Source organism: Talpa europaea (genome assembly GCF_964194135.1).
Source record: "Talpa europaea genome assembly, chromosome: 10".
Lineage (NCBI taxonomy): Eukaryota > Metazoa > Chordata > Mammalia > Eulipotyphla > Talpidae > Talpa > Talpa europaea.
This window is the reverse complement of record NC_140077.1, coordinates 24,432,103-24,459,487: the sequence shown is the minus strand read 5'-3', so window position 1 is coordinate 24,459,487 and position 27,385 is coordinate 24,432,103. Positions and strand designations below refer to the sequence as shown.

At 42.0% G+C, this 27,385-nt stretch overlaps 1 protein-coding gene and 1 pseudogene across 2 annotated transcripts; both read right to left on the bottom strand.

Annotated features, from left to right (window-relative positions):
• Positions 1-1,447: 1,447 nt before the first annotated feature.
• Positions 1,448-27,385, bottom strand: LOC311179134 (cytochrome P450 2C21-like; the record flags this gene model as incomplete). Its single annotated transcript, XM_084246101.1, has 9 exons — positions 1,448-1,629; positions 3,198-3,339; positions 6,054-6,241; positions 11,355-11,496; positions 13,437-13,613; positions 16,034-16,194; positions 19,435-19,584; positions 21,872-22,034; positions 27,218-27,385. The coding sequence occupies 9 exons, from the start codon at positions 27,383-27,385 to the stop codon at positions 1,448-1,450; spliced, it is 1,473 nt and encodes a 490-aa protein (XP_084102227.1).
• LOC311179135 (small ribosomal subunit protein uS8-like) lies at positions 4,309-4,827 on the bottom strand (annotated as a pseudogene). The gene has a single exon. The product of its transcript is annotated as a small ribosomal subunit protein uS8-like (transcript).

Below are 27,385 nucleotides of genomic sequence, written 5' to 3'. Positions count from 1 at the left end.
TCACTATCAAAAAAGTTTACCGGGTCTTCCTGGTGGTGCAAGAGGTTAATATGCAGCACCGCGAAGCTATCCACAGCCACTGCAGCACCAATCCAATCCCTGCCCAGGGAGGTGACCCACATAGCACAGCAGATCTATCCTGTCTCGCCCGCTGCTCTCCTCAGCAGGGTCTTTCAGTCAGTCTGCCTGTTCTGTTCCCCACGCTGTCTCTGGTGAAGCCTCTCATCCCCCACATCTCTGGCCTGCACCCAGCTCTTGTATGTATAAAATAAATAAATCTTTAAAAACAAAAAAAAAACAGAGTTTACGGAAGTTCATTCTTTGTGTTCTATACTCTATGGGTTTTGCAACATGTATATTGGTGTGTATCCACCATTACAGTATTATCAGAAAAGTTTCTCGGTGTTCCGCCTATTCATTCTTTCCCTCAAATGCTTGGAAACCACCAATCTTTTTATTATTGCCGTACTTTTGTCTCTTCCAGAATCTCATATAGTGGTCTCAATGTGTAGTCTTGTCTTGGTGATGTTTTTCACTTAGTTGGTATGCCCTAAAGATTGCTCCGTGTCTTTTCATGACTTGATTGCTCAGTTCTTTTAGGTGTTGAAAATATTTCGTTGCATAGAATTACCACAGTTTATTTATGTGTGTGCAAATGTTTAAACCCTAAATGGACTGTGGATAAATAATTAATATCTTGGCTACTTCTAATTTTTGTTCATTGTAGATAAAGCTGCAATAAAAATCTATGTGCTGGTTTCTGTTTTTTTTTAAAGATTTATTCATTCATGCATATAAGAACTGGGGTACAGGTCAGAAGAGTGGGGGTGAGAGGATTCACCAGAGACAGAGTGGGGAGCAGAACAGGCAGATTTACTGAAATGCACTGCTGAGGGGAGCAGCGGGCAAGACAGGAGAGATCTGCTGCACCATGTGATTAGTTCCCTGGCCGGGGATTGAACTCATGCAGCAGTGACTGGTGATGACTCATAGTGCTGTGACTTAACCCCTTGTGCCACCAGGGAAGCCTGCAATTTTATTTTAATAAGATTTGGGAAAAAAACAGAAATTATACATGCCAAATAGTCAAGAAGTCATTCCACTGGAGAGCTAGATAAAAGAAAGTAATACATGGATTTCATATTTAAAAAATTTTAAAGTTATGAGATCATTTCCAATTTCTAATAAAACAAAAGACATATATAGGTGCCTTCCATTTGGTATACACTGCAGGTAGATAGAGCCAGAGTCCTCAAAACTGCATTACAAAAGGATTTTATTAGATATCAGACAGTGAGACTTAATTCGTGCAAGGAAATTTGAACTGAATCTTGACAGATGAGAAGAAACAGTTCAGGAAAATGTTATTCCTGCTGGTAAGCGGTGGGTATTGGCTAACACAGAGACCAGCAACAATTGCTCTGCCACATGGTAGCTTGTCTTTTTTTCACACTGGGATGAAGCAGAGCTCAAAGAAGGGCGGGATGGTGCTTATTCCATTGGCTATTGGCGTGGTATCAATGTCCTTTGGATCAACCAGAGGTTTCAAGGTAAAACGCTGTAAAATGGTGGTCAGAAATAAAAACAGCTGCATTCGGGCCAGGCCTTCTCCAAGACACACTCTCTTTCCTAAAAAGAAACATAAATTAAATGTTTACTTAATTCTCTAAGTTAGCACACAGGGAAACCTAAATAAATATGAAGTGAATAAATAAATATAAATTTTTAGAAAGTCTAATCAAATATGACTTCTTCTATCTACCCCCAAACATGGTTTTCTTCATTTCCTCAGCACAAATTTCTGTGTGCATACTGTGCAAAAAAAATCTTTTCTGTACACCCATGTTGGAATTGCTCTGCTACAGTTTGTCAGTGACATCTTTCTAGACATACACACACAAATTCCACACTCGCTTATCCCAGTTGGTATGAGACATGCACTGTACTTTTCCATCTACTTCAACCCAAGAGTCAACAATAGATTTACTTCTTATTTAGATAATCTTTTTTAAAAATATTTATTTATTTATGCACACGAGAACTGGGGTACATGCCAGAGGTGCGGGGGCTAAGAGGACCCACCAGAGAGTGGAGAACAGGACAGGCAGATTGACTGAAACACATTGCTGAGAGGAGCAGCGAGGTCTGCTGCACCATGTGGGTAACTCCCTGGCTGGGGATTAAACTCGTGCTGCAGTATCTGTGGACAGCTTCATAGGTTGCCTCCTAACCCCTCGCGCCACCAGGGAGGCCCTTATTTAGATAATCTTATCCTTGTCAGGTCCCTGCTTTAAAAAACAATTCAAGAACTTTCCATTGCATAGTATAAAAAATATTATGAACTGGCCACAAATCTTACTAGCTTTTCACTAGCCCCAGTAACACCAGTGATATTGCCTCAGATTCCAGCTCAGCCTGCAGATAATCCCATTCTTCTAGATCCACCTCAGATGTCTGTTATGTTCATGCAGACTTCTTTGACATGCACAGGGCATACAATTCACTCCCTTATCTGTTTTCTACAACACTCATTAATGACCTTATTGAAAATATAGCACGTTTCACATTTCACATAAAGTCACACGCAGCCTCATTATCATAGTAAAAATCATGCTCACCTGCACCAGGACAGATCTGGTCAAGACCAAACTTGGAATAAAAAGGGGTGTGAATGCAGTTTCTAGAAACCCCTGCTCTTTCTCCGAAATGCTGCCACCGTAGACTCTAGCTTCCCTCCTTAGCACTCCTCCAGGCAAGCCCTGCGTCTCCCCAGTTTGGGCTGAAGGCCTTTAGAGCATGAGTTCCTTTCTCCTTCCTTGACCAATGAATAAACCTCATTTCCTCCCATCGACTCTTGTGTCTCCAGTGTTGACTTTAAACCAGTGAGCAAGTAGTCTTGGCTCTGATAAAAAGGTCTGCGGTAAGCTCATTGAGCGACCTGGTTTCTCAGGTCAGGTGAAAAAAGGTCTTTATGGAATTACAGTTGTAGGAGGAGCCCTTTGGAACCAAAGTGGTAGGTTATGGGACGGTGAGTGCTGACTCCAATCTGATGAGAAACAACCTGGACTTTGGGACTGGTGCCTCTGACCCCACACAAAATAACAATTTACCCAGCCCAGAGCAACTTCCGTGCAAAGCCCTTCGTCATCTCACTTGACCCCTGATTACATGTATATAAATAAGTGAAGTTTGCTTGCCTGCTGAAAAAGGCATAAAGTAGTCACTCTTCTTAAAATTTTCACTTTCATCCAGGAAATGGCCAGGATCAAATGTCTCTGGTTTGGGAAACTCTTTGCCATCATGTAGCACAGAATTCAGAGATGTTAGTATGCTTGTGCCCTGATATAAAGGAAGCAGATATATTTGATTATTCAGAAGTAAGACTTTAAAAAAAAAAAAAAGTGAGACTTAAAAAAAATTATTATCTAATCTTTTCATTTTATAGGAGATTGAGGCATTTGCTTCCTGTCACAGAACAAATTAGAGACCAAGTCTAATGGGTATAAAATCATGCATGCCTGTCCATGTAGTGGTGAGAAATATCGGGGTGAAGCCAGAGGCATGGGGTGGAAGGATTCATTGGAGACAGAGGGGAGAACAGAAAAGGCGGATTTCTTGAAATATCCTGCAGGGGAGCAGGTCTGCGCACAAAGGAGGGTTTGAGGCTCTCTTGTATACTCTGTTTTTTGCGGGCTTTCTATCTTGGGGCGCCAGCTTGCACCAGTTATTTGCTGGGCTGTCTGGTGTCAGGCACTGGCTTTTGGACTTAAATCTTGTCCTGGCCCTACTTCTACATTCCTGGAACTAGTCTGATTTTTCTGGTCATTGTGGTCAATCTTATGGCCTTGTCTCCAAGGCAACCTCATTCAGTTCCCCTCTCTATTGAAATCTCCCAAATCTGCCTGCTGGGCCAGGAGTGGGGACTTGGTAACCTTATTAAATGATGCCCTGACAGTCCAGGGTGCTATTCATTGACTCCAAGGCCATTCTCATCAGTTTATAGCCTGACACCATCACTTTTTTTTTTCCTGAAAGATTTATTCATGCATACAAGAGTTGGGGTGTAGGCTGAGGTGCGGGGAGCAGGGAGGTGGAGATGAGGGCGGCGGGCAGGTGAGAGGATTCAGCAGAGAGGGAGTAAGGCACAGAAACAGGGAGGTTGGCTGAAATACACTGCTGAGGGGTGCAGTGGGCAAGACAGGAGAGGTCTGCTGTGCCACGTGGGTTAGGATCTAACCCCTGCTGCAGTGGCTGGCGACAGCTTCAAAGTGCTGAGACTTGACCCCTTGCACCACCAGGGAGGCCCACCATCACTTGCTTTTAAGAAAATTAAGGAAGTTCCTTGAAGTGCATTGTTTTTTTGTTTGTTTGTTTTGTTTTTGTCCATTGAGGCGTTTTATTTCCACATGTGTTTTACACCCCTAGAAAAAGAATCTCAAGATTTTCCTCCTGTGTGTTTTCGTCTTGCTTCTTCATGGTCCATGATGCCAGCTGAGGTTGTCAATACAATGAAACCAAACTGACGGGATGGAAGCAGATTATTCTGCCATTTTTCTAGATCTTTGAGTTGCACATCAAATCTGGGGCTGATCACTCCACACTTGTTTAACCTGCCTGTGAGGTTCACAACAATTTGCCCAGCTCTGTGATCATCAATGATTTCAAATTCGTAATGTAAGCATGCTTCATCATCCCAGTTAGAAACCGGACGATAACTTTGGAGCACGGTCTAATAAGAACCTGGCATTTGCCTCTCTTTTCGGCATCGTTGATGCTCTTGAGAGCATCAGCCAGGAGATTCATGAGCACCATGATGGCGGCACGGAAAGATGGTGCAAAGAAGTGCATTGTTTGTAACCAACTGTGGTCATCAGTTCATTTCCTTTAAAAACAATTATTAAGTCTTTCTGAGTTGCCATATTCTTGAAACTCTTTCACTTTTCCATCAAGATGAAAAACTGCTAAGATTCCCCTCCTCCTGCTGTGTTTTTTCTTTTGAATTGTTGTCTGTTCATGGGGAGATGAGACAGCATTTTGGACTTCTATCAAGGTTTTCTTCAACTCAGAGACATGGTGTAACATAATGATTTAGTTTAGTTTTCAGGATCAAATCTCAATTTCTATAAAATTAAACTCTATGATCATAGGTAAGTTTAAAATTTCAGTGCCTCCTTTTCAAAACTAGTAGAATGTAAACAACATATTTGCATTAGTGTATTGTAAAGATGAGATAAATTATGAAATATTTTTAGACATGCTAACATGCTCAATAAAGAGTTTGTAACTGTTACGATGATAATGATTTTATTCAGAATATTTGGCGACCTTAATAAAGGTTCGTAGGGTAAATAATTGTCAGGATTTTCTGCCCTCCCAGCCATAAGGACTGATGGATCCCTGCGGTCCTGAGTGCATGCCTGACGGCGGGCACCTGGAGTAGGGTGTGGGCATGCGTAGGTGGGTTCACCTGGGCTGAGCCTGGGCTTATAAGGGTGGCGTGACCGGCCGCAGGCGGAACAGCAGAGCGGAACCACCGGAAGGGGAGCCGAGAGAGCAGCACCAGCAGAGGCGCAGAGACCACGAGAGAACCCTGGAGAGCCCAGAAAGAGTGAAGACTTGCTGGGGGGTCGGGGGCAGGCCTCCCGGCACCCCTGCCTGCCCTGTACCTGGTAAATCCCAATAAAAGCCTGCAGAAGTGACTGAGCGCTCCTAGGATTCTCCTTTACCCCCTTCTGCCCCAATTATAGAAAACCTGCTCTGTGCCTTCCCGCTGCTACACCCACAAAGCAAGAATTGAAATTCTTTTTTTTTAATTACATCGTTGTTCATTTTTGTACAATAGTTGCTTTCTCCCCTCAGGTAGAGTCCCCACAGTTCTCAGCCACCCCGTCACCTGTGAACTGTCACCATAGTCCTTTGTTCTTCCCTCCCGGTTTGGACCCCTCTGGTCTCCCCCTCCCTTGCTCTACACCTCAGGTCTGTGGTCAGCTAGCTAGTTTGCCTTTTTTTGACCTGAGGTTTCTAAGAAGGATTACAGATGAAATATCTCTCACCTTGGGAATAAGGAATCCTCTGAACTTGATGTTCTGAGTCACTGCATGGGGCAGGCCACTGGGCGCGAGGTTAATGTATCTCTGGACCTCGTGCACCAAGGCGTCCATGTAGGGCATGTGGTTGCGGTCCTGCATGCTGGGGCTCCGGTGTCTGCCCACCACGTTCTGGATCTCCTTCTGGGCTTTCGCTGGCAATGTCAGAATGAGATTTGTGTGAAAAGAAAAAGACTTTTTACGTGTTCTTCTTGGGCCTGGTGATATGGTGGGGGAAGAGGTAAAGAAGGGAAAATGCTGGGTTGCTACCTGGGGGTGGGGAAAGAAGCAGAATTTGTGTTTCTGGGCATACTGGGGTCTCATGCAAGACATGAACATGTGTATATTATAGAACACGATTGTACTAAAAACACAGTTCTAATTCCTTGTTTTGTGTACTTTTCTTTAGTGAACTTCAGGATCTGGAATTATGAAGATTCACTAGAGGCCGTGGACTCGAACTATTTTGAGTAAGCCAGATTTTGTTTCAAATATGTTAAGTTCCAAGAGGGTAAGAGCTATCCAGTACATAAATGCCAACGAACTAGAACAATTGAAAGATGTTTAGTTGAATCAGCACAGAGCACAAAAGTAAATAAGTTAATAATTATTTAGACAGTAAACTATAACAGGCAAGCTGCACTATTATATTACTTTATAATTCCTCTCAGTAATCCTATGTGTTGGTATTATTTTGTGTGTTTTGCAAATAGGAAACAGACTTAGAACATTTTGTATATCCAGGTTTTCTGTGGTATTTTCCTTCCTCAAACCTACAATTTTAGAAATTGAGTAAGGTTAAAAAAAGGAATTTGTGTTCATGAAGCATATTTCCCTTTAATTGCAAAGTTAATAACATGTAACTAGTAATGCGTGGCTTAATTATGACTATTAATTATTAAAAACATTTAATAACGTTTTCTATGACTGTCAGGAAGTAAAATTTTCTCCTTTAAAACAGATGAAGGAGCGAAGTAGGGAGAGAATCATGAATCTGAGGTCACACAGCTACTTCCTAATACTCAGAATTCTAAGCCACTGTTGTTAGGTCTGTAAGTCATTTTCTCTAGGATCATATAGTGACTTTTTGGTTTTGTTTTGTCTGTATGTTTTCTTTTCTTTTTCTTTTATATATTTTTTACATCACTGTTCATTTTTGCACATTGTATGCATTTTCATCTTGGTTATAGTCCCCACACAATTCCCACCCACCCTTTGTTTTGATCCTACTCCCTTCTCCCCCCCGTAGTGTCTCTGGTTTATAGCTGCTTGTTGATTTTGATTTTTACCTTATTATAATTAGTATTGTTCCTGGTCCCATATTTATGTTGTGACTTTTGTCAAATGGCATTTACTTACTACCAGAAGAACATCTTTGTAAGGGAATATGTTAAAATTATATACTACTAGATATAAAGAAAAAAATTGGGCAGCTCTCCCAAAGGTTTATCGTGGAGGATGATGGATGTTTTGGTGGTGGGTGTGGCATGGTGATGTGCCTCTGAAGAGAGGTGGACCTATTCCCCTAGATCATGTACAGTGTTGTAAACCTATGTTACCTCAATTTTAAAAAAAGAACTTGGAGCAAGAAAAGAGAGTGTAAAATTATTTGACTGAAAGAATCTGTGTCATGTGAAAATAAGGCAGCTACATCCATATCCCACAATGTGTGTGAGCAAAGCAATTTCAAGACTCTACTTGTAAATTGCTCCATTTAGTCTTATATGTAATGGGAGGGTATTATAAATAAGTGGGAAAATCTGGTGCTGATGTCAGAGATAACTGCATGTGGTTTAATTGTGCTAAAACTGTCTTAATATGCACCAAAGCACAAGACATGATGTATTAGTGAAGAAAATATTCTCTTAGATGAGGACACAGTAAAAATGAAGAGGACAAAATGAAAAAGTTGGATTTGCAAAAGAAATTATGTTTGCAAGGGAATTTTTTTTTTTTTACCTAAAATGGTGCACTTGAAAAGATACAATTTTTATTGTGTACTACTTTGTTTTGGTTAGAGCGAGTCTCTGTGATCAAAAAATACTGTGATTTTCTCAAGTCACTTCTTAACATTCCAAAAAACTTCAGTAGAAATATCTTTTAACATGCTTTTCAATATAATACTAGAAGTCCTAGCCAGAGCAATAAGACAAGAGAAAGACATACAAGGAATCCAAATAGGAAAAGAAGAAGTCAAACTGTCACTATTTGCAGATGACATGATAATATACATAGAGAACCCCAAAAACTCCACAGAAAAACTAATTCAACTAATTAATCAGTTCAGTAAAATGGCAGGATACAAAATCAACACGCAAAAGTCAGTAGCCTTCCTATACACAAACAATAAATCTGAAGAAGAAGAAATCAAAAAAAATCCCTTTTATTATTGAAACAAAAAAAATCAAATACTTGGGAATAAATCTAACAAAAGATGTAAAGGACCTATACAAAGAAAACCATAAAACACTGTTAAAAGAAATAGAAGAAGATACAAAGAAATGGAAAGACATCCCCTGCTCATGGATTGGAAGAATAAACATTATTAAAATGGTCATCCTACCAAAAGCAATATACAGATTCAATGCTATTCCAATCAAAATTTCAATGTCATTCTTCAAAGAAATAGAACAATTATTGATGAAATTCATATGGAATCACCAAAAACCCCGAATAGCCAAAGCTCTCCTGAAAAAAACAGAAGAGAATGGAGGCATCACACGCCCAGACTTCAAACTATACTACAAAGCCATAATCATCAAAACTGCATGGTATTGGAACAAGACCAGACATGCAGACCAATGGAATCAAATAAAAAATCCAGAAATAAACCCGCAGATTTATGGTCAACTAATATTTGACAAAGGAGCAAAGAACATTCATTGGAGCAAAGAAAATTTGTTCAATAAATGGTGCTGGGAAAACTGGGTCGCTACATGCAAAAGAATGAAGCTTGACCACTACCTCACACCATACACAAAAATCAACTCAAAATGGATTAAAGAACTAGATATAAGACCTGAAACCATAAAATACATAGAAGGAAATATAGGTGAAACACTACGTGATTTGCATATCAAAGACATCTTTACAGACACATCACCCAAAGCAGTGATAGCGAAGGCAAAGATCAACAGCTGGGACTACATCAAATTAAAGAGCTTCTGCACAGCAAAAGAGACAATAACCAAAACAAAGAGAAGGGCCTCCCCTGTGGCGCAGCAGTTGAGCGCTGGGTTGGGAAGCTGCCCACAGCCTCTGCAGCGCCGGTTTGATCCCTGGCCACCAGGCGAGGGTCCCACATGGCGCTGCTCCCCTCAGCAGTGTATTTCGTCAATCTGCCTGTTCTGTTCCCCGCTTGGCTCTGGTGAATTCTCTCACCCGCCCGCGCTTCTGACTGTACCCAGTGCTTGTATAAATAAATAAATAAATCTTCAAAAAAAAAAAAAAACAAAGAGAAACCCCACCAACTGGGAGAACATTTTTGCACACAACACAAATGACAAAGGACTGATCACAAAAATCTGCAAAGAGGGCCTCCCCGGTGGCGCAGTGGTTGAGCGCTGGGTTGCCAAGCTGCCAGCAGCCTCTGCAGCGCCGGTTCAATTCCCGCTGCTCCCCGGCCACCGAAAGAGGGTCCCACATGGCGCGCAGACCTCTCCTGCCGCCCGCTGCTCCCCTCAGCAGTGTGCTTCGGTCCTTCTGCCTGCTCTGCTCCCCGCTCTGGCTCTGGTGAATTCTCTCACCCTCCCGCACTTCTGACTGTACCCAGTGCTTGTATAAATGAATAAAAATAAATCTTTCAAAAAAAGAAAATCTGCAAAGAGCTGATGAGACTCAACAATAACAAAGAAAATAATCCTGTCAAAAAATGGGCAGAAGAGCTAAAAAGAAACTTCTCTGAAGAGGAAATGCAAATGGCCAACAGACATATGAAAAAATGTTCAACATCACTTGTAATCAGGGAAATGCAAATCAAAACTACCATGAGATACCATCTTACACCAGTGAGAATGGCACATATTAAAAAAACTAGCAACAGCAAATGTTGGCGAGGTTGTGGAGAAAAAGGAACTCTTCTGCACTATCGGTGGGAGTGCAAACTGGTCCAACCACTATGGAGAGCTGTGTGGAGATTTCTGGACCTACTAAACATAGAGCTTCCATATGATCCAGCAATTCCACTCCTAGGGATTTACCCAAAGGACACAGAAACATCAATTCCAAAGAGCACCTGCACCTCTATGTTTATAGCAGCACTGTTTACAATAGCTAAGCTTTGGAAACAGCCCAAATGCCCCAAAATAGATGACCGGATCAAGAAGATGTGGTACATATAAATCATGGAATATTACTTAGCATTCAAAAAAGATAAACACATGCAATTTGCAGCAACATGGATGGCGCTGAAAGGGATCATGCTCAGCGAAATAAGCCAGAAAGAAAAAGAAAAATACCAGGGCCTCCCTGGTGGCACAGCGGTTGAGCACTGGGTTGTGAAGCTGCCCGCAGCCTCTGCAGTGCCAGTTCAATTCCCGCTGCTCCCCGGCCACCGGCCACCGGAGGAGGGTCCCACATGGCACGCAGACCTCTCCTGCCGCCCGCTGCTCCCCTCAGCAGTGTGCTTCGGTCCTTCTGCCTGCTCTGCTCCCCGCTCTGGCTCTGGTGAATTCTCTCACCCTCCCGCACTTCTGACTGTACCCAGTGCTTGTATAAATGAATAAAATAAATAAATAAATATTTAAAAAAAAAAAAGAAAAATACCAGATGGTCTCACTCATAGCAGGAATCTGGAAAACTTAAATAAGGGGCCAGGAAAATGAATAACTCTAAGAAAGTGAAAATCAAAATTAACAAAATCTATGAACCAGAGACACTCTATGAGGGGTGGAGGGCGGGGAGGGGAGGGATTGGGGTCAAAATAAGGGAGTTGCAATTGTATGGGGAATATAAAAATAAAATTTTAAAAAATTTAAAAAAAAGAAATATCTTTTAACAAAAATAATAATTTTCTGGACAAGTGAGATTTTTTAGAAAAAGGGGAAGGCAAATTCTATCCAGATCTTCACATAGCTGTGTTTACTGTATCTGTACTGACCCGTATCAAGGACACAAGGGAAAACAATCCCTTTTGCTCTTCAAATTTCTGCTGCTATTTAAACATTTTGTTCTCTTTTGGTACATTGATATAATCTAATTTGAATGTAATACATCCAATGGTAGTAAAAATTCCTGGAATTCCATCCTGCCTGTCACCTGTGATCGTACCTGTGACCTCTGGGTATTTCAGCAGCAGGAGGAGAGCATATCTCAGGGTGTTGCTCACAGTCTCTGACCCCCCAAAAAACAGATCCACCAAGGTAGCGATCAAGTTGTCCATGGTAAATTCAGACTGTTTGTTGTGTTTTTCCTAGCAACAATGTGTTAGAATTACTTGACAAAGAAGAAAGCCTTTGAGGGAACATAAGTCAATACAACATCATTATTAGCTTAATTTGCTTATTTGCAAATTAAGGCAGACATTAAAGAGTGCTATTGCTTCCTTAAAATTAGATGAATTGTTAGGATTCTGTCAAACACTTAAAACATAATCAGTCATGAATTTCCAACGTGTTGACAATTTCTTTCAAACAATCCTTTTCAAGTCATCACTGCTACTCATTGTCAGCTGTAGCATGTTAGCAATTTTATCATTTTTTAATGATAATTTTTTAAAATTTCCCAGTCAAGCCTTCAGTGCTACCCACCCCAAACTGTATCACTAGCATGAGCTCCTCAGCAATTATACCCACAACAGTTCCTCAGTTATTCTCAAGATAAACTGAAAATGTCACTGCCTTTATCATTTCCTGAAACTTTGTCATCTTTGTCCATCTCAGAGTTTTTGTCATCTTTGTCCATCTCAGAGCTTCCTCGAAACCTACTTCAGTCTGTGAAAATTTCCAACAAAATTTCCAAAGATAATGCTTTTTGTATCTCTATCCATTCCTGAATTCCCTCACTTCTTACATCTTCCATTCATGGGATTTAACTTTATGAAGGATGTGATCATTAATCTTTTTTTTTTATCAGTAATGAATTTATTTAAAAGTTCATTTGCCAAGAATCAATTCCTAGAAGGATACTTTTAATATGCTTGGACATTTTGAATGTGACTGGTTATCTGATTTCCCAGTTCACTGTAATTTGAAAGCATTAAACAAGAAGATAGCCAGGAATCTTCTCACTCTTACCCTACTCAAAATATAATTTCACTTTTTAAAATTTATAGTTTTTATATCATCCTGACAATGAGTGACATGGCAGAGAAATAACTAACATTGACATGAAAACTTAAATTTAAGAAATGGGAAGAGAGTTCGACTCGCTTAAGGAGACCCTAGGGTGTGATCACAGGATGCTGCATTATAATGGCAGGTTTTTGCGCTGATGATTAATCTTGAAGGCACGTATGCTGGTTTGTTTCAATGTGCATGTGAGTCTGCCCCCAGTAAAGAATCAGCTTTAACATGGTTAATATAAAAACTTCCAAGTCATTTTGATAAGATGTTTTGATGACAACACTGCACTGACAAATGGCAGTCGTGGAGCAAGCTGTAGGATACAGGATGCTGCCGAAGAGCAAGGTCCTGGCCTTTTTACTAATAGAATAATCCTATGGTATCAGTTGTGAGGGAAAGGAGGACAAAAAGAAAAGGGAGGGGCAAAACTAGAAAATGTGCTCTCTCAGCTGTGGCATCAGGGGTTGCAAGTCTGCCCTCCAGGCATCTGCTTGCTGACTTGGTATTGTAATTGAGATCAAGCCCTAGACCCCCAGCCATGGTTTCAATCTTATCAACAAGCCTTTCCACTCATCAGTTTCTAGGGTCCCTTGTCATACATCTGCCCTCAGACCCCAGGCGTTCCCGGTCATACTTCTTGATGTATAACTGGGAGTACGTTGATACATTTGTCCTCAGCACCACCACCCCCCCACACCCTCCAGGCATTCCTGGTTGTACCTCATGATGTATAGCTTTCCCAGAGTGATCAAGCTTTAAGCTCTTGGTTGATCTGAAAGGCACCTTGTAAGGTCTGGCTCCTATGACTGATTGACCCAGCTGTTCTGACCTTGTTTAAGAATGCAGAACTGCAGGTAACAAAAAAATGGTGGATGAACAGGCCACTTAGGACTAGCAGACCCACAGTAAGAAATATCTTAAGATACACAATGTGGTTTGCAGAAGGAAATAATACATCTTTAGGGAGGATGGTTTGGTTTAATATCTCAGCTTTACTGGGAAGAACTAAGAGAATCCATGAGTCACATCACCCACAAAGATGAAATAGGCTATGGAGGTCACATAGTACCTGTTCCATTTTGATCAGGAAGTAGTCAATAAAGTCTCGAGGGTTATTGAGGTCGAAGGATTCTTGGTGGTCTTTTATCTCTTCCAAAATAAACTTTTTTATCTCATTAATGTTTTTCATTAACTTGTTATGACTTCCTGGAAGATAATACACTAAGGAAGGGAAAGTGTTGTAGAGCTGAAAGAGGAAAGAATCACTTGTTAATTCACTTGGCAGACTCTTAGAGGTGCAGCTTATGTATCAGACATTTTGCTATATGATGAAAAGATAAATAAGACATGCTTCCTACACTAGAATGCACTTAGAATTTTAGGGAGAAAACTGATAAAATGACCAGAGTTACAGTATGCATGCATTACAATGTTATAACCAATTAAATTTTTTTTAAGAATTATTTATTTATGCATGTAAGACCTGGGGTACAGACAAGAGATGCAGGGGGTGACAGGATTCACCAGAGACAGAGTGGGGAGCAGAACAGGCAGACTGGCTGAAATACACTGCTGAGGGGAGTAGCAGGCAAGACAGGAGAGGTCTGCTGCACCATGTGGGTGGCTCCCTGGCCAGCTGGTGATCGAGCTCATGCTGCAGAGGCTGCCGATTGCTTCATAGTGGGGTGCTTAACCCCTTGTGCCACCAGGGAGGCCCAGAACCAATTAAATTTTAACTATGACCAAAGGAATTCAGGAGCATCCACCTCTTCCCAGATGAGATATGGAGGTTCAGAAGAGGTGGTCAAACAATCTAAGATGCCAAACTAGTAATAGAATCTGAAACCCCTCTTTATCCAGCTTATTTACCTCTACTTCTCCAGAGAATTGCCCAAAAACTGTGCATGGCTCATACCCTTTTTTTATATAATGAAGAAACAGTTCATTGTAGAGATCAAAGAAATCCCTGAATTATTATTATTTAGGCACTTTATATTCTGAGAAATGTGCATGTTGCTCTATTGATCTGGCCATTGCCAGTCCTGAGTTTCACTCGCTTACTTAAGACAGCATCTCAGGACTTACTAAACACTCTTGGTAGACAAGGAAGCAGTCTATTCAGTCTGGGATCTTGTATCAAACTTGATAGAGTATCAAGAAATCTAGATTCTAAGGGCCTCCCTGGTGGCACAAGGGGTTAAGCACAGCACTGTGAAGCTCTCAGCAGCCACTGCAGCACGAGCTCTGGCATAACAGACCTCTCCTGTCTGCTCAGCTGCTCCCCTCAGCAGTGTGTTTCAGTCAATCTGCCTGTTCTGTTCCCCACTCTGTCTCTGGTGAATCCTCTCACCCCCGCAACTCTGGCCTGTACCTCAGCTCTTGTATGCATAAATAAATAAACCTTTTTAAAAAAAAGAAATCTAGTTTCTAGACCTAGCACACCCCTTGCTTTAGCTTGGCTAAACATTTTTGGAAATGTGCTTAATATCTCAAATAAGTTGACTCTTAGTCCTGGAAAGTCTTTCCCAGAAGGAATCCATCACAACTTTATAATCTATCAAAATTTTTATTTGAATTTTTTTCTTTTATTAATTGAAAATATCTTCTCACATTGTTCATTTTTGTACAGTGTTTGATTTCCCCCAGGGTTGTAGTCCCTACGGCCATCACCAAGCTTCCTTGTGCCCTTCCCAGCCTGTTTTGACCCTTTCTCTCACCTTCCCTACACAAATTTTTAGTCATTAATGATTATAAACACATGAAATAGCATTTTCTGACACTGCACTGTAATTGGTACATTTTAGAGCACCACCCTGTTCATCTACAAATATAAAATCAGGGAAAATAATGTTTTTTTAAAAAAGGCAATGATTGATTCTGGTTTTTGTAAATTCACCTTTCTATGACTATATTCCATGTATTAAATTTCATTCCTTGGGCCTCTCCCGTGGCGCAGCAGTTGAGTGCTGGGTTGCGAAGCTGCCCACATCTTCTGTGGCGCCGGTTTGATCCCCGGCTGCTCCCCGGCCACCAGAGGAGGGTCCCACATGGCGCGCAGACCTCTCCTGCCGCCCGCTGCTCCCCTCAGCAGTGTACTTCGGTCCTTCTGCCTGCTCTGCTCCCCGGTCTGGCTCTGGTGAATTCTCTCACCCTCCCGCGCTTCTGACTATACCCAGTGCTTGTATAAATAAATAAATAAATCTTTTTTTAAAAAATTCATTTCTTCACATTAAATTGATTTGACAACTTACTAATTGGTTTTAAGTGATGGCCTGATAAACTTTAACTCTTTTGAAATAGGGCAAAGGGCTGTGGTGTGCATGAACGATAAATTAGCTAGAAATTTTTTATTTAAAAGAAAACGTGATCAGGCCTCCCCGGTGGTGCAACAGGTTGAGCCCAGCGCTGTGAAGCTGTCCGTAGCCTCTGCAGCATGGGTTCGATTCCCGTCCGGCCAGGGAGATACCCACATGGCGCGGCAGAGCTCTCCTGTCTCGCCCGCTGCTCCCCTCAGCAGTGCTTTCAGTCCCTCTGTCTGTTCTGCTCCCTACTCTGCCTCTGGTGAATTCTCTCAGCCCCCACACCTCTGGCCTGTAGCCCAGTTCTTGTATAAAGAAATAAATCTTTAAAAATAATAATTAAAAAATAAAAGAACCTTGATCTTACCTGTATCCAGGGGCTGCTTAAAATTTTGAGGCTTTCATGAAAAAGGCCTAACATAGTTGCCAACTTCTTATCACTGTACTCAAAACGATTCTGGAAAACAATGGAGCAGATCACATTGCAGGGAGCATAGCCCAAAAGTAAAGTAGGATCACAGGGAGATGCTGCAAAGAATAAGTTAAACATTACAATACAGTTTTCATATAAATCTGAAGCTGATGTTCACTATAATTGAGCAGGGTTGACTTCTAAGATTTTTGAAGTAGAAGAACTACGTGGACTTTCCATTATCAGTGTAAACTGCACATGCCTAAGCTAAAATTTAGTATCTTTTCTCAAAACTGTGCAATGCAGTCCAAATTATTTATTAATTTGCCTCAAGTATTCTCCCATTTATATCATTCTCCAAATAAGAGCCACTGGGAATTCACATGAAGGAAAATAAATAAGAGGTCATTCAAATACATATTTAAAGGTGTGAAATGTAGTTCTCAGGGGGACACTGCGTCATGGGGCCCAAAGAAAGCTGAGCAATGATGATCACATTTTATAAAACATAGTTGAAAAAAAACCCAGGTATTTCTTATAGAAAAGAAGAATAGAGCCTCCCTAGTCGTGCAGGGGTTAAAGTCTCAGCACTTTCAAGCTACCGCCAGGCACTGTAGCATGTTTTTGAGCCCCTGCCAGGGATCTGACCCACATGGCACAGCAGTCCTTTCCTGTCTCACCCACTGCTCCCCTCAGCAGTGCATTTCAGTCAGTCTGCCTGTTGTGCTCCCCATTCTGTCTCTGGTGAATGCTCTGTGCACCCCCTGCACCTCTTCGATGCATAAATAAATAAAATAAATCTTTAAAAAAATTGTGAAAGGAATTAAATTCACATATTGGAAACAGGCATCCCATCTGTAAGATTTTTTTTTAAAGATTTATTTATTTATTTATACAAGCACTGGGTACAGTCAGAAGCGCGGGAGGGTGAGAGAATTCACCAGAGCCAGAGCGGGGAGCAGAGCAGGCAGAAGGACCGAAGTACACTGCTGAGGGGAGCAGCGGGCGGCAGGAGAGGTCTGCGCGCCATGTGGGACCCTCCTCTGGTGGCCGGGGAGCAGCCGGGGATTGAACCGGCGCCACAGAGGCTGCGGGCAGCTTCACAACCCAGCGCTCAACCGCTGCGCCACCAGGGAGGCCCCCATCTGTAAGATTTTAACTAATTTTTAAATAGCTTTTTATTTTAATTTGGGGGTTATATTTTGACTTCTCCACATTTACCCCCAAATTGTAACAACTCAGTTGCTATCACTTCTCCTACAGGCCCTCCCATCCAGTCCTAGGTAATATGTATCAAAAGTCCAGTACATGTTCATTGGCACTCTCCTGCCTTTTTCAGAAATGTATTTATTCTAAGGAGCAAATCATAATCATGCAAATATTTGTAATATTTGCATTTTATATTAGTATCAGCAAAAAAGAGGAATCCGTCTATCTGGATAATGATACAACATTGATTTAAAACACAGTGGGAGCCTCCCTGGTGGCACAAGGTGTTAAGCACAGCACTGTGAAGCTGTCTGCAGCCTCTGCAGCAGACTTCGATCCCAGGCTGGCCAGGGAGCTACCCACATGGTACAGCAGACCTCTCCTGTCTCAACCCCTGCTCCCCTCTTCAGTGTATTTCAGTCAGTCTGCCTGTTCTGCTCCCCAGTTTGTCCCTGGTGAATCCTCTAACCTTCCACACCTCTGGCCTGTACCCCAGTTCTTGTATGCATAAATAAATAAATGTTTAAAAAACTAAAAACACAATAGCCCTCCACTGTATATAGTGTTGTTAGTTTTCTTGAAAAATATTTAATATTGAGGCTAGTAAACCCTATCTCATGACTCTGATCTTGCTCCTTTCCTGTCAAGTCTCCTACCCTCCTCTCTCCTCCACACTTCTTACCCCTGCATGTGATGTACACACACACACACACCCCAATATGCCCAGGAGCAGATGTGCTACTGAGCTCCCTCCCTTCCCTCTCACACCCATTGATTAGCTGTTATGCAGCCCTACACACTAAGAAGGATTTGATGTGACCCTTACTGCTGAACCACTAAGGCTCTTTTTTCAGTTTTGAGATATAATTAACATAAATATATATGAGATATAATTAAAATTTTCAGTTTTGAGATATAATCCAATACTGTATAAGTTTAAGGTATGCAGCATCATGACTTGATATATAAATTTTGTGAAAAGTTTGTGATGTTTCTCAAGAAGTTCCTAAAGAAATTACAGAGATTTTCAAGTCCTCAGGACCAAAATTACTAGCTATTATCAAATCCATGTTCTCTTTATTTCCCACTATATTTAAAGGAATTTTTTTTAAGATTTATTTATTTATACAAGCACTGGTTACAGTCAGAAGCATGGGAGGGTGAGAGAATTCACCAGAGCAGGGAACAGAACAGGCAGACTGATGAAATACACTGCTGAGGGGAGCAGCGGGTGTGGCAGGAGAGGTCTGCTGTGCCATGTGGGACCCTCGCCAGCGGCCAGGGATCGAACCGGCGCTGCAGAGGCTGCAGGCAGCTTCACAGCCCAGCACTCAAGCTGCACCACCAGGGGAGGCCCTAAAATTTTTTTTTTAATTGAGGTAACTTTGGTTAACATTATTGTTTGTATTTTGGAAGTATAGGATCCCCGCCTTCAGATACTGTTACTTTAGCCCTCTCACCACCCAGGTGCCCATAGTCCTTTGTTTTCTGGTCTGCTTTCCCACTTCCTCTTCCTTAACCTCCTCCCTTTAACCACCCCCCCACACACACACACCATAGCCAGCTTTTAAGGGTGAGTGTTGGTATTTGGCTTTATCTGATCCTATGTTTAGTTTCTCTATATTCCACATAAAAGTGACGCCATTGGGTATTAGTCTTTTTCCTTCTGATTATTTCCCTTAGCCTTATCCCTTCCAGCTCCAGTGATGGCAAGAGTTTATCTTTTCAGTCTCTGAGAGGTATCTGTTCCGCTTTCTCTCCTTTGGCGCAGACAGCCACATTTCCAGGCTTTGCTTATTTAGGCGTGGTCCTAAGTTATAGCCCATGCAATGTGAGAGAAATTCTGACTACCCCTGCCCTACCTGACCTGTTAAAACTAAGTTGCTCTTTTCCTTGTTTGTTGCTCTTTTTTGCTTTCATGCAAAGAAAGGAATCCTGGTGACAGTGGAAGCCACATGTTGAGATATCAAAGCCCACACCAAGCTGATGAATGAAAAAGCTGGTGCCAACTACTTCACTCTTACTACTGTTATGTGAACAAAAAAGTAAACTGTTGTATTTGATTCACCATATCTCCCTGTAATCTCTCTGTAGTAGCATTAAATCTCCCCAAAAGATCACTGTTGATTCCATAAAGAAATACACACCATTGGTTTTTTTTAATGCTTCCACCAGGCATGAGGCTTCCTCTTGAATTCTGTCTTCAATGGTCTTCTTCCCCATCCCCATTTTCCGCAAAATCATGAGGGAGAAATGCCGGGTTTGCTTCCATGTTTCTCCGTGGCTGAAAGCAACTCCTACCAGGACCAGAACAAACAGAGGAATCATCTACAGAATCATGAATTCTAGCCCAGAGTCTTTATCTCAGAAAATGATAATATCACTTTAGCAGGGATGTAAATAGAGAGGTGGCAGCCTAAGGAATCCCCACCCTCTCCTCACAACCCAGCAACTTCATCTGCTTCCTCTCATTGGGCTAATATCTTTCTGTCAACATTCTTGGTTTTACATATTCATCCACTAGCTCCTCTAAACCTCAGCATAACTCTGTGAACCAACAATTTTGTCCCCATTTTACTGATGCTGAAGACCAGGGAGGCAAAATGATTGCTCTAAGCTCTCACAGCCCATAAAGCATGGTGAGTCTCAGTCATAGGTTAAGCTTACAGTGCTGACTTTCATGCATTATGTGTGAATTTTATTTTTTTTATTTTTTTAAAGATTTATTTTTATTTATGCATATAAAAACTGGGCTACAGGCTTGAGGTGGGGGGGGAGGTTGAGAGGATTTACCGGAGAGAGCGGGGAGCAGAACAGGCGGATCCACTGAGATACTCTGCTGCGGGGAGCAGGGGAAGACAGGAGAGGTCAGCTGCTCCATGTGGCTAGCTCCCTGGCCAGACTCGAACTCTTGCTGCAGTGGCTGCTAATTGCTTGGTAGCACTGTCTTTAATCCCTGTGCCACCAGGGAGGCCCTATGTGTGAATTTTAGATGAAACAACAAAAGGAGTCAATTCTTAAGGGAATAGATAGCTCATGTGCATTGGATGGAAGCTCATGAAAACCTGTTCCTCAGACAATGGATACAGCCACAACCCTCGTCATTTTGTAAGACCCTTTAGTAGGAAACAGGAAAGATTTATTTGCTTAGCAGTTCCTTTTCAATTTTAACATTTCTCCTTTTATTTGTTAAATCTCTCCTATGAAATGTGGTCTTTGCACCAAGGAAATTCAACATCAGACTCACAGAACCAAGACAAGACCAAGGGAAAAAAATAATGCACATAGGGCTTCCCCAGTGGCACAGCGGTTGAGCGCTGGGTTGCGAAGCTGCCCGCAGCCTCTGTGGCGCCAGTTCAATCCCCGGCTGCTCCCTGGCCACGGGAGGAGGGTCCCACATGGCGCGCAGACCCCTCCTGCCGCCCGCTGCTCCCCTCAGCAGTGTACTTCGGTCCTTCTGCCTGCTCTGCTCCCCGCTCTGGCTCTGGTGAATTCTCTCACCCTCCTGCGCTTCTGACTGTACTCAGTGCATGTATAAATAAATAGATAGATAGATAAATAAGTAAAAATATTTTAAAATAAATAAATAAATAATGCACATAGGCAATTTGTCCAGACAGGTCTTGGAGAACAATGTCGGGGAGGAAGTGACACCATTTTGAGTCTTACCTCCTTTGGACTAGATGGTTCCAAAACCAAATGGAAGATGATCCAATACTTAATTTATAAAAACTTTTTAAAATATCAGTTCTAATCCACACTCACTATGCATATATGATCCTCCTGTTAGAATGTATTTGTGCTTTTTTCTTTGTATTCTAGTGGATTTAAATACTTCTTATGCTTTATTAGAAGAAAAGGGGATAGAAGGCAAGGTTGGAAATATTCTAAACCTATACTGACCCCATATATACTAGGCAAGCTCCCAAAGGAATCTTTGGAAACCATGACTCAGGCCATAAAGAAAATGTTCATTGAGGGCCTCCCTGCTGGTGCAAGAAGGTAAGATGCAACCTATGTCTGCAGCCTCTGCAGCACAAGTTCAATCCCCGGCCAGGGTGCTACCCACATGGCGCAGCAAACCTCTCCTGACTCATCCGCTGCTCCCCTCAGCAGTATATTTCAGTCAATCTGCCTATTCTGTTCCCCACTCTGTCTCTGGTAGGTCCTCTAACTCCCCCATACCTCTGGCCTGTGCCCCAGCTCTTGTATGCATAAATAAATAAATCATTTTAAAAAAGAAAATGTTCATTGAATAGGATAAATTTGTCATTTTCCTCCCTCTCTCTTTTTTGCCTTTTCCTCTTTATCTTAACTAAACACAATTTAAAAATGAAAATATGGTTTAGTCACACATTCATAGACCATTAGTGGTTGAGTGGTTTGCTTTCATTGCATCTATGTTTCACAGACATAGGCCACCTTCATAATTTTAAATATGGATTAATGAACCTTCATAGAAAATTGCTGGAATTATGATATTTTCATACACTTCCTTAAATACTTTTAATTTCTCAATGCCTTAGCCAACCGGAAGTCTTTGCAACTTACATATCCACACACATCCCCCAAATAGAAGCATACCTCGTCCTTGCAGGTTGTGGTCAAATGCTGGGATACTCCCCCTGCCAGAAAACACATCCCCATTATCAATCAGAGCTTCCTTGACCACTTCAAATCCGTGCAACACCACGGTGGGTTTTAAGCCAAAATATAGAGTGAACACAGGGCCATATTCTTCTGCTAACTGGAAAAGGAGTAAGAGATACATTATTGAGAATTTCACAAGTAAAATGTAGATCAGAGATAGAATTATTTTCTATTTAACTGAAGAAACATTTTTAAAAGATTTTATTTATTGGGCCTCCCCGGTGGCACAGGGGTTAAAGAAAGACATAGCGCTATCAAGCTATCCACAGCCACTGCAGCACAAATTCAATCCCCGGGCAGGGAGCTACCCACATGGCACAGCAGACCTCTCCTGCCTCTCCCACTGTGCCCCTCAGCAGTGTATTTCAGTCAGTCTATCTGTTCTGTTTCCCACTCTGTCTCTGGTGAATCCTCTCACCCACCCTCCTCTCTTGCACCTCTGTCCTACACCCCAGTTTTTGTATGCATAAATAAATAAATCTTTAAAAAATAAATAAAACATAAAGATTTTATTTTTGCATAGAAGAACTGGAGTATAGGCCAGAGTTGTGGGGGATGAGAGGATTCACCAGAGACAGAGTAGGGAACAGAACAGGCAGATTGACTGAAATATACTGCGGAGGGGAGCAGCGGATGAGACAGGACAGGTCTGCTCTACCATTTGTGGGCCAGCTCTCTGAGCAGGGATCCAACTCAGGCCCTAGAGGTGATAGTGCTGATACTTAACTCCTAGGTCACCAGGGAGGCCCTGAAGAAACATGTTAATATTCATTCTCCCATTATAGAAGATTTCAAATTCTAGACTCAGTAATCTAATGAGAAATCACAGTAGTTAAATGGTAATTATCATGGTATTTTTTGTTAATGTTGCTATTATAGTTATCCTTTATTCAGTTCCTACTGTGTGACGGAGCTATTTTATGGACTTTATTCATGCTTTATTTTTTAAAGATTTATTTATTTATGCATTCAAGAGCTGGGGTACAGGCAGAGATGTGAGGGGGTGACAGGATTCACCAGAGACAGAGCGGGGAACAGAACAGGCAGAGTGACTGAAATACACTGCTGAGGGTGTAACAGGGTGGTCCCCAGGAAAGGGGGAGGTTCCAGGTTCCCTGCTCCACCCAAGGGAGGGTGGAGCTGAGCAGGGAGAGGAGAAGCTGCAGAAGAGACTGAGGAAGGAAGCCGGATGGAGCCAGGGGACCTGGAGGAGGCACATGGAGCCTAGAGACACGTGAAGAAACTGTGCTTGTCTTTTGGTCGTGAACTGGGTGACGCAGATGTGGGTGAGACCCGTGGGGAGGTGACAATGGCAGCTTTTATCTTGATGTTGATTTTGCTCTTTTCCTTCCGGGCTTGTCTGGTTGTTTCTGACCCTTTGCTGTGGGTCCCCACTGGAAGATGCTTTAGACTTGTGGCAGGCTTTGGGGCCTTGTTCTGGGCCAATCCCATATGGATGGACTTTTACCCACGAGGGGACGGGTAACTTTGGGTGCTTGATTTAGAAACTAGATTCTTTGCCGTTCCTGTATTGTTTCCTAATTGTATTAAAGTTCCTTCCCATTAAAGTCTCATATGTTTTGTGTTGATGTGGCGGATGGCAGAACCCATTTAGAATAGGCAGGTTTGCAGGGTTTGGGCTGCCCCTCTCCCTGCCCTGTAACAAGGGGAGAAGTGGGCAAGACAGGAGAGGTCTGCTGCGCAACGTGGGTTGCTCCCTTGCAGGCCGGGGATCGAACTCATGCTGCAGAGGCTGTGGATTGCTTCATAGCCAGTGCTTAACCTCTTGCACCACCAGGGAGGCCTTTCATACTGTTTTATTAACTTTTTTTCTGATGAACTTAAAATCGCACCAAGTTTCTCTTCCTTCTTAGAATTACAATAAATGATTTATTTCTCCATCTGGAAAGGAAGTTGCTCCATCTTGTCTCAGGTGTAAACCAATCATCATCCTTCCTTTTCCTTTCTCTCTGTCTTCTTTTTAGCACCAGAGATCTCTAAGATTTATTTAAGTTTTATTGATTAGCCACAGGTTTACATAACTGTGCAGAGACCTCTAACATGATAGATATGCCCCAGCAATCTGGGGGACCATGTGATAAGCTTCCAGGAACTGATTTAATCAGAAGTGTTATGTGCAATCCTGCACTGTTGCATAAGTGACAATTGCATGCCCTACCTGTCCCCCCCTCCCCACGAAGTGGCAGCATGGAGATGGCCCCACTGTGACCAGGCCAATGAGAACAGGCGCCTAGGAGCACAGATGACAAAGGACAAGTTTGAGAAAAACTGGTTCTCGGGCCTCCTTGGTGGCACAAGAGGTTAAGCACGGTGCTGTGAAGCTATCCGTGGCCTCTGCAGCACCAGTTTGATCCCCGGCGGCCAGGAAGTAACCCACAAGGTGCAGCAGACCTCTCCTGTCGTGCCCGCTGCTCCCCTCAGCAGTGTACTTCAGTCAATCTGCCTGTTCTGCTCCCCACTCTGTCTCTGGTGAATCCTCTCACTTCCCTGTCCCCCAGTTCTTGTATGCATAAATAAATAAATCCTTAAAAAACAAACCTAGTTCTCTGAGTACCATGGTGGAAAAAGGAGGCAGTCTACCAGCACTCCCTCCATATCATAATGAGCGATAGAAATCAACTCCTGTGTTCCTTAAGCCATTGTACTACTGGGTCTTTCTGTCATGGCAATTTTTTTTTTAATTTTTTTTAAAGATTTATTTATGCATACAAGAGCTGGGGTAAAGGCCAGAGATGCAGCGGGATGAGAGGCTTCACCAGAGACAGAGTGGGGAACAGAACAGGCAGAATAACTGAAATACACTGCTGAGGGGAGCAGCGGGTGAGACAGGAGAGATCTGCTGCACCATGTGGGTTGCTCCCTGGCCATCCAGGGATTGAACTTGTGCTGCAGAGGCTGCGGATTGCTTCACAGTGCAGTGCTTAACCCCTTGCGCCAGCAGGGAGGCCTTGTCATGGCAATTTATTAGGTACTCTTTAAATGATATAGGACTTACACTCTTCCAACTTATCCAATGTTTGATTCTTCTGCATTCTCCAAAAAGCAACCAGGATGAAATTTTCAAAAGAAAACGTTAACATGAAGTCCTTGAAACCTGTTAATGGAATAGCCTTGCTCTTATAACAAAGGCTAGTATTTTTTAAAGATTTATTTATTCATACAAGAACTGGGGTGTAAGCCAGAGGTGCAGGTGGTGAGAGGATTCACCAGAGAGAGTGGGGAGCAGAACAGGCAGATCTACTGAAATACACTGCTGAGAGGAGCAACGGGGAGGCAGGAGAGGTCTCCATGTGGATTGCTCCCTGGCCCAGGGATCAAAATCTGGCTGTCAATGGCTTGATAGTGCTGTTTTTAACCCCTGTGCCACCAGGGAGGCCCCGAAGGCTAGTATTTTTTAACTCAATGTGAGACCTGCATGCTCCAACACTTGTTTCCCTCTCCAATCTCATCTCACACACGTTTTCACTTACTCTCTAAGCAACAACCAAAGTGGATGTCTTTCAGAGATTCCAGTAAGTAATTCTCCAAATTGAAAAGAACTGGTACAGACTTTTAACTGCATCTTGGTTAATGCCTGCTCCATCTCTAGATTTCACCTTCAACTTAACTTTCTCAGAGCCTTTCTTGCTGCCTTTTTTTCCCACCCCTAGTTCTCTAAGACACATGGTCTCTTCTAGTGGGTCCTGTTACGTGGTTTGTAACCATATACTTATCCGCATGATTATTTCATAAATGTATGTCTGCCCTCCTGAACATAAATTCCATGCTAGGGTCTTTCTTTTTAACTCGCCAATGACAATCCCAAGTATCTAACATAGTAAGCATTTCATAAATTGTTGACTCTATGGTATAATCAAGTACTCTGCACAAAAGAATTATTGCTCACATTTTAAGAAATAGATTCAAAACTCAGATTTTAAATACTCGTTGAAGGCTGTGTGCTAACAAATAGATTATTGAGGGGTGCTGACATATTATCTTCAAACTCAGAGGTCAAACATAGGAAAAGGAGCTTCTGTGGACAGTGTTCTGTAATTATTTCAGGGAAAACAGATTTCAGAAAATTACCTCAACCTTCAGAGAGCTATTGTCACATACATAGCTAGAACTAAGGTGACAAGAGTCACCTTAGTGTTGGTAAATATCTAAGTTTTTGTGGAAATCCCAACTGAAAAGTTACATATTTTTTTAGCAATGGCCGTATTTTTAATAGTGAAACTGAAAGCTATCATTTTTCAAAGTCCAAAGTCCAAAGTCTTGACAAACAATGAAAGTGAATAGCTCTTGTGGCAATATTCCTCACCTGAGCAGAAGGAAAAAAGCTCTTAGTGCCCTTTTCTAAAAGACCAAGGAAAAAGCCACCATGGGAACCAGCAAGGAGGCAGGATAAAAAGGTAACTAGAGTAGCTGCTCATTCAAAAAGTAAATAAGTAGAAACTGAAATTTCCTGAAACACTAGTTATATCCTTACCTTCAAATCAATGTGTACTTTTTTTTTAAATAATAAATTTTATTTTTATATTCCCCCATACAATTGCAAACGCCCCATTCTGACCCCAATCCTTCCCCTCCCGCCCCCCACCCCCCAAAAAGTGTCTCTGGTTCATAGTTTTCTGTTGATTTTGATTTTCACTTTCTTATATTCATTTTCCTGGTCCCTTATTTAAGTTCTCTAGATTCCTGCTATGAGTGAGACCATCCAGTATTTTTCTTTTTCTTTTTGGCTTATTTCGCTGAGCATGATCCCTTCCAGCGCCATCCATGTTGCTGCAAATTGCATGTGTTTATCTTTTTTGAATGCTGAGTAATATTCCATGGTATATATGGACCACATCTTCTTGATCCAGTCATCTATTTTTGGGCATTTGGGTTGTTTCCAAAGCTTAGCTATTGTAAACAGTGCTGCTATAAACATAGGGGTTCAATGTGTACTTTTATGTAAGTTTTGGTATCGTTACTCTCTAAATCAATAGGTTTTTAAAAATTGAACATAGTTTCATCTCCATTGGGGTTCACCAAAGAATAATTATGAAAAGGGGAAGCCAGCTCACCATATGGATAGGGAAATTCCTACTTCGGCATTTTCAGCAGTCACCCCGTGTATCTCATTCCCTTCTGGCAGCCTGAGCTGCAGATCATTTAAGCACGTCTAGCTATCCAGTGGACACTGCCCTTGAAAACCACTTCTTTGAAAGAAGGTGAGAACGAGCTAGCTTATTACACATTGCAAACAACGGAAGAAAAATTAATCATACCTACCTTGCTTAAAGATTTGCTGAGGTTTTTAGGATCCAACTGTAGGATATTTCCAAGGATTGGAAGAGGGGTTGGGCCAGGTGGCAGCCTTCCTGGGGTATTGTTTCGATTCCATAGAAAAAGAAGAATGAAACAAGAAAGACAAATCACCAGGACTGTGAAGAGAGCCAT